The following is a 14853-nucleotide window of genomic DNA, read 5'->3' on the forward strand; positions in this document are numbered from 1 at the left end:
GCACGTCATGCTGAATCATGGCACGTCATGCTGAATCACGGCACGTCATGACGCATCACGGCACGTCATGACGCATCACGGCACGTCATGGTGCATCACGGCACGTCATGGTGCATCACGGCACGTCATGGTGAATCACGGCACGTCATGGTGAATCACGGCACGTCATGGTGCATCAAGGCACGTCATGGTGCATCAAGGCACGTCATGGTGCATCACGGCACGTCATGCTGAATCACGGCACGTCATGCTGAATCACGGCACGTCATGACGCATCACGGCACGTCATGACGCATCACGGCACGTCATGACGCATCACGGCACGTCATGGCGCATCACGGCACGTCATGGTGCATCACGGCACGTCATGGTGAATCACGGCACGTCATGGTGAATCACGGCACGTCATGGTGCATCACGGCACGTCATGGTGCATCACGGCACGTCATGGTGCATCACGGCACGTCATGGTGCATCACGGCACGTCATGGTGCATCAAGGCACGTCATGGTGCATCACGGCACGTCATGGTGCATCACGGCACGTCATGGTGCATCACGGCACGTCATGGTGCATCACGGCACGTCATGGTGCATCAAGGCACGTCATGGTGCATCACGGCACGTCATGGTGCATCACGGCACGTCATGCTGAATCATGGCACGTCATGCTGAATCACGGCACGTCATGACGCATCACGGCACGTCATGACGCATCACGGCACGTCATGGTGCATCACGGCACGTCATGGTGCATCACGGCACGTCATGGTGAATCACGGCACGTCATGGTGAATCACGGCACGTCATGGTGCATCACGGCACATCATGGTGCATCAAGGCACGTCATGGTGCATCACGGCACGTCATGGTGCATCACGGCACGTCATGGTGAATCACGGCACGTCATGGTGCATCACGGCACGTCATGGTGCATCACGGCACGTCATGGTGCATCACGGCACGTCATGGTGCATCACGGCACGTCATGGTGCATCACGGCACGTCATGCTGAATCACGGCACGTCATGCTGAATCACGGCACGTCATGCTGAATCACGGCACGTCATGGTGCATCACGGCACGTCATGCTGAATCACGGCACGTCATGCTGAATCACGGCACGTCATGGTGCATCACGGCACGTCATGGTGCATCACGGCACGTCATGGTGAATCACGGCACGTCATGGTGAATCACGGCACGTCATGGTGAATCACGGCACGTCATGACGCATCACGGCACGTCATGGTGCATCACGGCACGTCATGGTGCATCACGGCACGTCATGGTGAATCACGGCACGTCATGGTGAATCACGGCACGTCATGGTGCATCACGGCACGTCATGGTGAATCACGGCACGTCATGGTGAATCACGGCACGTCATGGTGCATCAAGGCACGTCATGGTGCATCAAGGCACGTCATGGTGCATCAAGGCACGTCATGGTGCATCAAGGCACGTCATGGTGCATCACGGCACGTCATGGTGCATCACGGCACGTCATGGTGCATCACGGCACGTCATGGTGCATCACGGCACGTCATGGTGCATCACGGCACGTCATGGTGCATCACGGCACGTCATGCTGAATCACGGCACGTCATGCTGAATCACGGCACGTCATGCTGAATCACGGCACGTCATGGTGCATCACGGCACGTCATGGTGCATCACGGCACGTCATGGTGCATCACGGCACGTCATGGTGCATCACGGCACGTCATGGTGCATCACGGCACGTCATGGTGCATCACGGCACGTCATGGTGAATCACGGCACGTCATGGTGCATCACGGCACGTCATGGTGAATCACGGCACGTCATGACGCATCATGGCACGTCATGGTGTATCACGGCACGTCATTGTGAATCACGGCACGTCATTGTGAATCACGGCACGTCATTGTGAATCACGGCACGTCATGCTGAATCACGGCACGTCATTGTGAATCACGGCACGTCATTGTGAATCACGGCACGTCATGCTGAATCACGGCACGTCATGGTGAATCACGGCACGTCATGACGCATCATGGCACGTCATGGTGTATCACGGCACGTCATTGTGAATCACGGCACGTCATTGTGAATCACGGCACGTCATGCTGAATCACGGCACGTCATGCTGAATCACGGCACGTCATGGTGCATCACGGCACGTCATGGTGCATCACGGCACGTCATGGTGAATCACGGCACGTCATGGTGCATCACGGCACGTCATGGTGCATCACGGCACGTCATGGTGAATCACGGCACGTCATGACGCATCATGGCACGTCATGGTGTATCATGGCACGTCATTGTGAATCACGGCACGTCATTGTGAATCACGGCACGTCATGGCGAATCACGGCACGTCATGGCGAATCACGGCACGTCATGGTGTATCACGGCACGTCACGACGCATCACGGCACGTCACGACGCATCACGGCACGTCATGACGCATCACGGCACGTCATGACGCATCACGGCACGTCATGACGCATCACGGCACGTCATGACGCATCACGGCACGTCATGGTGAGTCACGGCACGTCACGACGCATCACGGCACGTCACGGCGCATCATGGCACGTCATGGTGCATCACGGCACGTCATGGTGAATCACAGCGTATCACGGCATGTCATGGTGAATCACGGCACGTCATGGTGAATCACGGCACGTCATGGTGAATCACGGCACGTCACGGCGCATCATGGCACGTCATGGTGCATCACGGCACGTCATGGTGAATCACAGCGTATCACGGCACGTCATGGTGAATCACGGCACGTCATGGTGAATCACGGCACGTCATGGTGAATCACGGCACGTCATGGTGCATCACGGCACGTCATGACGCATCACGGCACGTCATGGTGCATCACGGCACGTCACGGCGCATCACGGCACGTCATGGTGCATCACGGCACGTCATGGTGAATCACGGCACGTCATGACGCATCACGTCACGTCATGACGCATCACGGCACGTCATGACGCATCACGGCACGTCATGGTGTATCATGGCACGTCATTGTGAATCACGGCACGTCATTGTGAATCACGGCACGTCATGGGGAATCACGGCACGTCATGGTGCATCACGGCACGTCATGACGCATCACGGCACGTCATGACGCATCACGGCACGTCATGGTGCATCACGGCACGTCACGGTGAATCACGGCACGTCATGGTGAATCACAGCGTATCACGGCATGTCATTTGAAAATGGATCGTTTACAAGTATTAATCGAGATCGTGATTTTTTAACGGTTAATTGTTCAGCTCTAACATTCAGCTGGATTTCCACCCAGTTATGTCGCTGAATGCTTCACAGAGGCCTGCACCTTTTCTCCCCTGTGATTAGTCAGTTTGTGATGACCTGTTTCTGTAGCTTCTTGTAGAGTTTGTGAAGTTAACAGAGGAGAAACAGTGCCAGCTGCTGACCGTACGCGGGTCTAAATCCAAGTTTAGTCTGGTGTTATACGGTCCATATCTACTGTGGTTCAGTTGAACTTTTAGTTTGCTTTAAAATATTACAAACACACGAAGCCAGAGCGTTTCCGAGCAGCCAGAATATTGACTGATTATTTTTTATTTTTGCTGCAGTCAAACAGTGGAGCTGCTGATGCAGGAGTCTGGATGCAGACTGGAACATCCGTCGGCCACCAAGTTCAGAAATCATGTCATCGAGGCAGAGTGGGACAAGGTAAGATGAAGGCTGATGTGACTACACCCTGATTAGACCTGCATGATGTGATTTATACACTGTATAAATGAATCACGCTGAATCACGCAGTTTTTCTCATGTTTTCAGGCTGAGAGTGACCTGAATGAACTGAAGGCATTAATGCACGCTCCCAGTGCTACAGTGGTAAGTTCACCAGTAGCCCAGTAACATGACTGGACATTAACTGGTTGTTCAGACAGAGCTTCACCAACCTGACACAAACATGTTCCTGACATTAGTGAGGACCTGAAGATCCCTCCATCTCCATGTGGAGATCCAGAGAGGATCTTGGAAGCTATTGGTTTGGTGGTTGTGGATGTGGGGGGTGGTGGTTTGGTTTTTAGGGGTCTGGTGGGTATGGATATGGGGGAGTGGTATTTCTGTGGTTAGGGGATTAGAGGACTGGTGGTTTGGTGATTCCCACCATGACCTTATGCAAAAAGGTCAAGGTGATTTGAACCTCGACTGGGCTGTGGTTAGAGGGTTAGGGTTCGAGCAGGGGTGTTTCTGTGTATCCTCTTTGGATACTTCGGCTTCAACCTATTGTCTGAAAACGTGTATGTTAGGTCACTGAACGCTAAACTTTCCTGAGGGGGGGGGTGTAAGCATGAATGGTTGTTAGTCCGGTACTGCGTTGGCCCTGTGATGGACTGGTGATCAGTCCAGGGTCAGGCCTCTCACCTGCAGCCTCCCTGCAACCCTCAGCTGGAATAAGCCAAGTAGAAAAAGGATGAATGGATCCAGATTATCTGAAGAAATCCCTGTATGCATGGTACAAGGTTGAAGTTCACACTGTGATACACAATACTGGTGATTTGGGGTCCTCAGACAGCTCTGCATTAAATATAGGTATGATTCTCGACTGAAAATGACTGCAGGAAGCTTCCAGAAACCAGTGTGAACCCAGTTCATGCAGGTTAAAGCTCCATCATATGTGAAGAGGATCCAGAAACACGCCGTCTTCTCTGGACCAAAGCTCATTTAAAATGTTCTGAGTGGAAACCTGGATGAAGATGTGGAATAGTTTGTGGACAGCATGGACGGCGTGTCCTGCAGACTAAAGAGGAGAGGGAGCATCCAGCTTGTTATCAGCCTGCATCTCTGATGGGATGGGGTTGCATTAGAATCACATTCAGAAGCTTTTATTGTCATTGTAGCAGCGTCCTGGCACAACCAAATGACTTCCAGTACAACCAGTCCAACCAGGAACAGGCAGACTGAGGCAGCTGCCCGCGCCACAAGGCCTGTTGTGTTGGTGTAAGTCTCTAAAAAGACCCAGAGAGGTCAATAGATCGGTCGCTATAAGGAGGAATCCTTGAGAAACAGCGACAGAGTTACTACGATGGCAGCATTGTGGAGAAATGGCGGCAGATCTGCTTCCAGGATTTGCCTGGATTCCCCTTTGGGTGCTGCCTGAGTAACTGTGTTTATTGTCTCAAGTCAAATCAACATTGTAATGTGCAGCTTTGCTCCTGCTTTGCTTGGCCGTGTTCTGTGGTTCGGCACCGTTGCAGTATGCAGATAACGGAGGTTATCGGACCGGAAAGGTGTGATCGTGTACGAGTACATTTCTACTTGTTATCCAGATCGAGAGAGCAGCATGAGGTCTGTTTGAAATGTTTTATATTAAAAGTGTTGCTGTCCAGTTCTTCCAGATGTTCCAGATTTACAGCAGCTAAGAGAACACACGGGAACGGGGTGTTCTTGTCTGATTCATCAGGATTTTCACCTTTTTTTTTACAGTATATATGTTTCATTTGTTTACTAAATAATGCACGCTGGTTTGTTGTGTTTCAGGACATGATTAGGAAGACATTAATAGATGAAGTATTTTTCACTGTTTCAGTTTTTTTCACAAAAGAAAACTATTTCATAGTTTGAAGGAAAAGAGAAACACTCGATCCACTGAATGAATTCCATGTACTCTTCCAGACCTGGCAACACGAGGGTACGCGGTCTACCGGTCTGCGGACCGACCGGAGTCACGTCTACCGGTCTGCGGACCGACCGGAGTCACGTCTACCGGTCTGCAGACCGGCCGGAGTCACGTCTACCGGTCTGCGGACCGGCCGGAGTCACGTCTACCGGTCTGCAGACCGGCCGGAGTCACGTCTACCGGTCTGCTAACCGGCCGGAGTCACGTATACCGGTCTGCGGACCGACCGGAGTCACGTCTACCGGTCTGCTAACCGGCCGGAGTCACGTCTACCGGTCTGCAGACCGGCCGGAGTCACGTCTACCGGTCTGCTAACCGGCCGGAGTCACGTATACCGGTCTGCGGACCGACCGGAGTCACGTCTACCGGTCTGCTAACCGGCCGGAGTCACGTCTACCGGTCTGCAGACCGGCCGGAGTCACGTCTACCGGTCTGCTAACCGGCCGGAGTCACGTATACCGGTCTGCGGACCGACCGGAGTCACGTCTACCGGTCTGCGGACCGGCCGGAGTCACGTCTACCGGTCTGCTAACCGGCCGGAGTCACGTATACCGGTCTGCGGACCGGCCGGAGTCACGTCTACCGGTCTGCTAACCGGCCGGAGTCACGTCTACCGGTCTGCAGACCGGCCGGAGTCACGTCTACCGGTCTGCGGACCGACCGGAGTCACGTCTACCGGTCTGCGGACCAACCGGAGTCACGTCTACCGGTCTGCAGACCGGCCGGAGTCACGTCTACCGGTCTGCGGACCGGCCGGAGTCACGTCTACCGGTCTGCAGACCGGCCGGAGTCACGTCTACCGGTCTGCAGACCGGCCGGAGTCACGTCTACCGGTCTGCGGACCGGCCGGAGTCACGTCTACCGGTCTGCAGACCGGCCGGAGTCACGTCTACCGGTCTGCTGACCGACCGGAGTCACGTCTACCGGTCTGCGGACCAACCGGAGTCACGTCTACCGGTCTGCAGACCGGCCGGAGTCACGTCTACCGGTCTGCGGACCGACCGGAGTCACGTCTACCGGTCTGCAGACCGGCCGGAGTCACGTCTACCGGTCTGCGGACCGACCGGAGTCACGTCGACCGGTCTGCTGACCGACCGGAGTCACGTCTACCGGTCTGCGGACCGGCCGGAGTCACGTCTACCGGTCTGCAGACCGGCCGGAGTCACGTCTACCGGTCTGCTGACCGACCGGAGTCACGTCTACCGGTCTGCGGACCAACCGGAGTCACGTCTACCGGTCTGCAGACCGGCCGGAGTCACGTCTACCGGTCTGCGGACCGGCCGGAGTCACGTCTACCGGTCTGCTGACCAACCGGAGTCACGTCTACCGGTCTGCGGACCAACCGGAGTCACGTCTACCGGTCTGCAGACCGGCCGGAGTCACGTCTACCGGTCTGCAGACCGGCCGGAGTCACGTCTACCGGTCTGCAGACCGGCCGGAGTCACGTCTACCGGTCTGCGGACCGACCGGAGTCACGTCTACCGGTCTGCAGACCGGCCGGAGTCACGTCTACCGGTCTGCGGACCGGCCGGAGTCACGTCTACCGGTCTGCGGACCGGCCGGAGTCACGTCTACCGGTCTGCGGACCGGCCGGAGTCACGTCTACCGGTCTGCAGACCGGCCGGAGTCACGTCTACCGGTCTGCAGACCGGCCGGAGTCACGTCTACCGGTCTGCTGACCGACCGGAGTCACGTCTACCGGTCTGCGGACCGACCGGAGTCACGTCTACCGGTCTGCGGACCGACCGGAGTCACGTCTACCGGTCTGCGGACCGACCGGAGTCACGTCTACCGGTCTGCGGACCGACCGGAGTCACGTCTACCGGTCTGCGGACCGACCGGAGTCACGTCTACCGGTCTGCGGACCGGCCGGAGTCACGTCTACCGGTCTGCTGACCGACCGGAGTCACGTCTACCGGTCTGCGGACCGACCGGAGTCACGTCTACCGGTCTGCGGACCGACCGGAGTCACGTATACCGGTCTGCGGACCGACCGGAGTCACGTATACCGGTCTGCGGACCGGCCGGAGTCACGTCTACCGGTCTGCGGACCGACCGGAGTCACGTCTACCGGTCTGCGGACCGACCGGAGTCACGTCTACCGGTCTGCGGACCGACCGGAGTCACGTCTACCGGTCTGCGGACCGACCGGAGTCACGTCTTCCGGTCTGCGGACCGACCGGAGTCACGTCTACCGGTCTGCGGACCGACCGGAGTCACGTCTACCGGTCTGCGGACCGACCGGAGTCACGTCTACCGGTCTGCGGACCGACCGGAGTCACGTCTACCGGTGTGTGGACCGACCGGAGTCACGTCTTCCGGTCTGCTAACCGACCGGAGTCACGTCGACCGGTCTGCTGACCGACCGGAGTCACGTCTTCCGGTCTGCTAACCGACCGGAGTCACGTCGACCGGTCTGCTGACCGACCGGAGTCACGTCTTCCGGTCTGCTAACCGACCGGAGTCACGTCGACCGGTCTGCGGACCGACCGGAGTCACGTCTTCCGGTCTGCTAACCGACCGGAGTCACGTATACCGGTCTGCGGACCGACCGGAGTCACGTATACCGGTCTGCGGACCGACCGGAGTCACCGACCGGAGTCACGTATACCGGTCTGCGGACCGACCGGAGTCACCGACCGGAGTCACGTATACCGGTCTGCGGACCGACCGGAGTCACGTCTACCGGTCTGCGGACCGACCGGAGTCACGTCTACCGGTCTGCGGACCGACCGGAGTCACGTCTACCGGTCTGCGGACCGACCGGAGTCACGTCTACCGGTCTGCGGACCGACCGGAGTCACGTATACCGGTCTGCGGACCGACCGGAGTCACGTCTACCGGTCTGCGGACCGACCGGAGTCACGTCTACCGGTCTGTGGACCGACCGGAGTCACGTCTTCCGGTCTGCTGACCGACCGGAGTCACGTCTTCCGGTCTGCTGACCGACCGGAGTCACGTCTACCGGTCTGCGGACCGACCGGAGTCACGTCTACCGGTCTGCAGACCGACCGGAGTCACGTCTACCGGTCTGCGGACCGACCGGAGTCACGTCTACCGGTCTGCGGACCGGCCGGAGTCACGTCTACCGGTCTGCTGACCGACCGGAGTCACGTCTACCGGTCTGCGGACCGACCGGAGTCACGTCTACCGGTCTGCTGACCGACCGGAGTCACGTCTACCGGTCTGCGGACCGACCGGAGTCACGTATACCGGTCTGCGGACCGACCGGAGTCACGTCTACCGGTCTGCTGACCGACCGGAGTCACGTCTACCGGTCTGCGGACCGACCGGAGTCACGTATACCGGTCTGCGGACCGACCGGAGTCACGTCTACCGGTCTGCCGACCGACCGGAGTCACGTCTACCGGTCTGCGGACCGACCGGAGTCACGTCTTCCGGTCTGCGGACCGACCGGAGTCACGTCTTCCGGTCTGCGGACCGACCGGAGTCACGTCTTCCGGTCTGCTGACCGACCGGAGTCACGTCTTCCGGTCTGCGGACCGACCGGAGTCACGTCTACCGGTCTGCGGACCGACCGGAGTCACCGACCGGAGTCACGTCTACCGGTCTGCGGACCGACCGGAGTCACGTCTTCCGGTCTGCGGACCGACCGGAGTCACGTCTTCCGGTCTGCGGACCGACCGGAGTCACGTCTTCCGGTCTGCGGACCGACCGGAGTCACGTCTTCCGGTCTGCGGACCGACCGGAGTCACGTCTTCCGGTCTGCGGACCGACCGGAGTCACGTCTTCCGGTCTGCGGACCGACCGGAGTCACGTCTTCCGGTCTGCGGACCGACCGGAGTCACGTCTTCCGGTCTGCGGACCGACCGGAGTCACGTGAATGAAGATGAAGCACCGGCTTCTGGTACGGGCGCTTCGATGCGCCGGAGTGAGAACTGCTTCACGTTGTCAGTGGGTTAGGGTTGACATTGGTTGGAGGAGGAGACTCGATGGAGATCCGGACAAAGCCTGAGGTCCAGCAGCGCTAACAGCAGACGGCTGCAGCCCGCTGCAAATGGAGCTTCATCCACCGGTCAACAAATTTAAAACTCAGAAAAGGTTTCAGGGAGCAGAAAAGGGAGCTGGGACGCATCAGCAATGGATGAAAGCCACATTTTCAGATCCTGATTTCTGTTGTTGGTGAACGGCCGGCAAACTGAACAGCCGACGCCACGAACCTGTCACGACTGAGTCCGTCCTCCTGTCCATGGTGGTCGCCGCCGCAGTGGAATCTGGTAAGAGCAGCTGTTTATAGTGTGACTGATATGCAATGCGAGATGGTTTTTAGTATTAGATAAGTTGTGGATTGAATCGTTTAAAACTTCTGTCTTTTGTTAGCTATGCTAACGTGCTAACAATAGCCAAAAAAATCTGGTCACGTAACATGTTTGCATGTTTATAGATTTTATAAATAAAATATAAAACCCTTTTTTTTTTTTTTTTTATGATCAGAATTGGCATCACTGGAGTTGTAATACACTTCGGTCGTGGCATGCAGCTCACCTTCACCAGGAATCCAGTCCTCGTCTTGCAGGCCAGGTAAACAATGTAAACAATATCTGACGGTTTCTCTCAGAAGTGCTTTAAAGCAGTTACACTACTCACAAAAAGTTAGGGATATTTGGCTTTCAGGTGAAATTTATGGAAAATGCAATATGTTCATGCTACAGTGATATAATATCATAAAAGTAAGACATTTAAGTAGAAGGATGCACTACTGATTTCCTCATCTCAAAAGATTCATTCAACACAAAAGGTAACAACAATGGTAGTTACACCACAACAAGAAATGTGAACGTCTCAATATCTGGTCATGTGTCCTTGAGCATCAGTTACAGCTTGACAACGACGTCTCATGCTGTTCACAAGGCAACTTATTGCCTGCTGAGGCATGGCATCCCACTCTTCTTGAAGGGCAGCCCTCAGGTCATTGAGGTTCTGGGGTGCAGGGTCTCGAGCCTCTACACGACGGCTCAGCTGATCCCACAGGTTTTCAATGGGATTCAGGTCTGGAGAGAGTGCAGGCCGTTCCATTTGAGGTACACCAGTCTCCAACAGCCGTTCCCTGATGATGCGGCCTCGATGAGCAGGAGCATTGTCGTCCATGAAGATGAAATGAGGCCTGTGCTGTTCATGTAGGGGCACAATCACTGGATTAATGATGTTATTCAGGTAGTATGGGCTTGTCACTGTACCATTCACAAAGTGTAGGGCAGTTCTGTACCAAGTGGACACCCCTGCCCACACTGTAACACCGCCACCACCAAAAGCTGGCCTGGTGACAACAGTGGCTGATGCATAGCGCTCTCCCTGACGTCTCCAACATCGTTGCCGGCCATCATTTCTGCTCAGTGTGAATCGACTTTCATCAGAGAACAGCACTGAGGCCCACTGGTTCCTCGTCCAGCGTAAATGCTCCCTGGCCCATGCAAGACGATGATGCCTGTGCCTGGTGGTGTGGTCAGGTACCCGTGCAGGTCGTCTAGCACGCAGACCACGCTGATGGAAACGGTTTGGAATGGTCTGACGTGACACTTGGGTGCCTCTCACCTCTCTTAAACGTGCCTGGAGTTGAGTGGCATTCATCATCCGGTTTCTCAGGGCAGTGTTCACAATGTAGCGGTCATCAGCACGGGATGTGGCCAAAGGACGTCCACTTCTAGGCCTTTCTGTGACTCTTCCAGTCTCTCCATATCTCTGTTGCAACCTGCTGATGACACTCTGTGACACTCCAAGCTCAGTGGCCACTTCTGTCTGAGAACGTCCTGTTTGAAGCATGGCAATGGCAAGGGACTGTTGTTCCATTGTTAGGTGTCGTCTTGGTCTCATGATGTCAAAATGTGAACAGCATGATGAGGACAACTGTTTAAACACCAGCTCTAATTGAACCGGGACATTTATTGGTCAATTCAAGCCGTGATTTTTGCCGTTAAGCTCCTTGTTAGAGAACAGCAACTTGTGCAAAATTTATTGAAACATTTAACAGTTGGACATGTGCATTTAAAAGCTTAGAGAAGATCACATTAAGTTCACCTGTACAGGTTTGAATGCATTTTAGGCTTGTTGGGAAATTTCACCCAAAAGCTGAATATCCATAACTTTTTGTGAATAGTGTATGATTCAACGTCTTGAAATGTATACAAAGTTTGGATTGACACACTTTGTCCTGATTGCAGTTTCCATTATTTTTGTGATGGACAGGTGAACGAAAGCGGAACGCGGCTGCTCGAGTACCGAGACAGGTGAGAGGACAGACTGCAATGGAAGCGCCACGTCCGGCTTGCTGGACAGCCTGGAAGACAAAAGCAGCGCCGTGGTTGGACTGATGGAGAGTGTCACTAAAAAATAATCATGTCCTCTCTGTATTACAGTTTTGTCCATTCTAATAAAGGGTTTTTATTGTGTTTGATTCTTTTTTTCCTAATTGCTTGAAGGTAGTGAGAAAAACTGAAATCTGTGTCTTGAAATCTATCAAAAAATTCCAAAGAAAACTCCAAAAGATTCACAAAGTAGTGCTCGTACTGGGTTTAGTTACGAGCATTTAAAAAGTCCACTTCGGAGTGAAACTTTTGTTCATGAATTCCAGTCTCGATGCAATTTTGTTTTTAGCTCAGTGCTGGGAGATAATCACACTTCCTAAACCCTCCTAATCACACTCCAAGAAAGAAATGTGCAGAGAACAGGCGGCTGAAATGGGTTTCCTCCGCAGGGTGGCCGGGCTCTCCCTTAGAGATAGGGTGAGGAGCTCAGTCATCCGGGAGGAGATCAGAGTAGAGCCGCTGCTCCTCCGCATCGAGAGGAACCAGTTGAGGTGGCTCGGGCATCTGGTCAGGATGCCTCCTGGACCTCCCTGGTGAGGTGTTCCAGGCACGTCCCTCTGGGAGGAGACCCCGGGGAAGACCCAGGACACGCTGGAGGGATTATATCTCTCGGCTGGCCTGGGAACGCCTCGGGATCCCCCCCGCAGAGTTGGCAAATGTGGCTGGGGAGAGGGAAGTCTGGGCTTCCCTACATAGGCTGCTGCCCCCGCGACCCGACCCCGGATAAGCGGCAGAAGATGAAGGGAGACAGAAGGGTTAGAGGGAATGAAATGCTGAAGTTTGTGCAGAAACTATCCTGAATCTACTCAGGATTTGGACATAGAACACGTCTACAGAGTCGTCCGACAAGGTCTCGTTAGGCGTGTTAAGGTCTACTCGGGGAGAGGGTCTGACCATACAGGGAGGAAGACACGTGGCATTCTGTCAAGTTTTGGGATGTATTATCTGGTTTTAGAACTTCTCTTTATTTGGCTTTTTGTTTTATTGTTTCTTTAGAAGGATGGGTTGTATATTCACTTTAATAGTTATTTTTGGTGTGCAGTACCAGGGAACAGTTTGTACTGTATGTTAGTTTTATTAGGCTGTGAGGGAAATGAACATTTTTTATGTTACAGTACATGACGAATGACTGGGGTAGAATATTTGTAAAGAAGGATTCTCATGACAGAAATGAAGGTATCATCTTGTATTACTTCCTACCTAGTTTGAAGGAGCACAAGAAGAACACAATTCCCAGTCCCAGCCCTCAATCAGAAACAAACAACTTTCAATGATCTATTTATTTACAGGAGTATGATTCATGTGTCACCAAGCCTGAAAAAGCAAAAACGTCAGGGTGAACCAAGGCCAAAACAACAAATAAACCGACTAACTTAACCCTGTGCTAACAAAGCCCTACAGGAAGATAAAACCCATTGTTTACCCTCCCAACACCACATAAACAAGAATGTGGTGCAGGGAAAGAAACCAGACAATCAGAATAATCAGAGAAGTGAGGACCTGATCGCTGCCTTTCTATGCGAGTGCATACTGATCAGCACGGGAAGAGGGTTGAGTTGCCAGCTGGTAACCAGCTTCATTGTTCCACTTATCCAGATGGTGAACGTCTGGGTTTCGTCAACCCACATAACAGATGTTCAGGGTATGTTAATCACACCTCACAATGGTCCATCTCCAAATTCCACACTAAAGATTGAAGCTCAATGAAAGTAGCGGGTTAACATCCACAAAAAGATGCTGCTGTAGATATTTAAAGATGCCTGCACTGCTAAATCGTTTCTGAAACGATTCCACAGACTTTCAGTCCAGATGGGATGGAAGTGTGTTGCTTTGTGCACATGCTGCAGGTCAAACCCGGACAGATGAGAGTATTGTGATGTGTTTGTTTTCCCTTGTCTTCTTGTTCATGTGCAGCAGATGAAGTTTTTGCTGCTGCAGCAGAAGTATCTGGAATATCTGGAGGATGGTAAAGTCATGGAGGCTCTCCAGGTCCTCAGAGCTGAGCTCACGCCTCTGAAATACAACACCGAGAGGATCCACATTCTGACTGGGTGGGTTAAAAAAGAGATTTCTTCATTTTTTCCTATATATGTTTACAGGAAATCACTCAGTTACACACACACACACACAAACATATATATATATATATATGTATATATAGATATATATATATATACACTGCTCAAAAGAATAAAAGGGAACACCTAACCAACACGATGTAACTCCAAGTCAACCAGACTTCTGTGAAATGGAACTGTGCACTTAGGAAGCAACACTGATTGACAATCAGTTCCACCTGCTGTTGTGCAGATGGAACAGACAACAGGTGGAAATTAGAGGCAACTGGCAAGACACACCCAATAAAGGAGTGGTTCTGCAGGTGGAGACCACAGACCACTTCTCAGTTCCGATGCTTTCTGGATGATGATTTGGTCTGAATGCTGGCGGTGCTTTCACTCTAGTGGTAGCATGAGACGGAGTCTACAACCCACACAAGTGGCTCAGGTAGTGCAGCTCATCCAGGATGGTACATCAATGCCAGCTGTGGCAAGAAGGTTTGCTGTGTCTGTCAGCGTAGCGTCCAGAGCATGGAGGCGCTACCAGGAGACAGGCCAGTACATCAGGAGACGTGGAGGAGGCCGTGGGAGGGAAACAACCCAGCAGCAGGACCGCTACCTCCTTCTTTGTGCAAGGAGGAACAGGAGGAGCACTGCCAGAGCCCTGCAGAATGAGCTCCAGCAGGACACAAATGTGCATGTGTCTGCTCCAACAGTCAGAAACAGACTCCATGAGGGTGGTATGAAGACCCGACGTCCACAGGTGGGGGTTGTGTTTACAGCCCAACACCGTGCAGGATGTTTGGCGTT

General features: G+C 53.8%; 1 protein-coding gene across 1 annotated transcript in view; it reads left to right on the top strand.

Moving 5' to 3' along the window:
• The window catches only part of wdr26a (WD repeat domain 26a), a 48311-nt gene that overhangs the window by 15950 nt on the left and 17508 nt on the right, over positions 1-14853 (top strand). Inside the window, exons 2-4 of the mRNA XM_079240060.1 lie at positions 3607-3706; positions 3815-3871; positions 13901-14037. Coding sequence (XP_079096186.1) covers positions 3607-3706; positions 3815-3871; positions 13901-14037 — 294 coding nt within the window. The remainder of the gene's footprint in view (positions 1-3606; positions 3707-3814; positions 3872-13900; positions 14038-14853) is intronic.

This window comes from Telmatherina bonti (assembly GCF_933228915.1).
Source record: "Telmatherina bonti genome assembly, chromosome: 5".
Taxonomy (NCBI): domain Eukaryota; kingdom Metazoa; phylum Chordata; class Actinopteri; order Atheriniformes; family Telmatherinidae; genus Telmatherina; species Telmatherina bonti.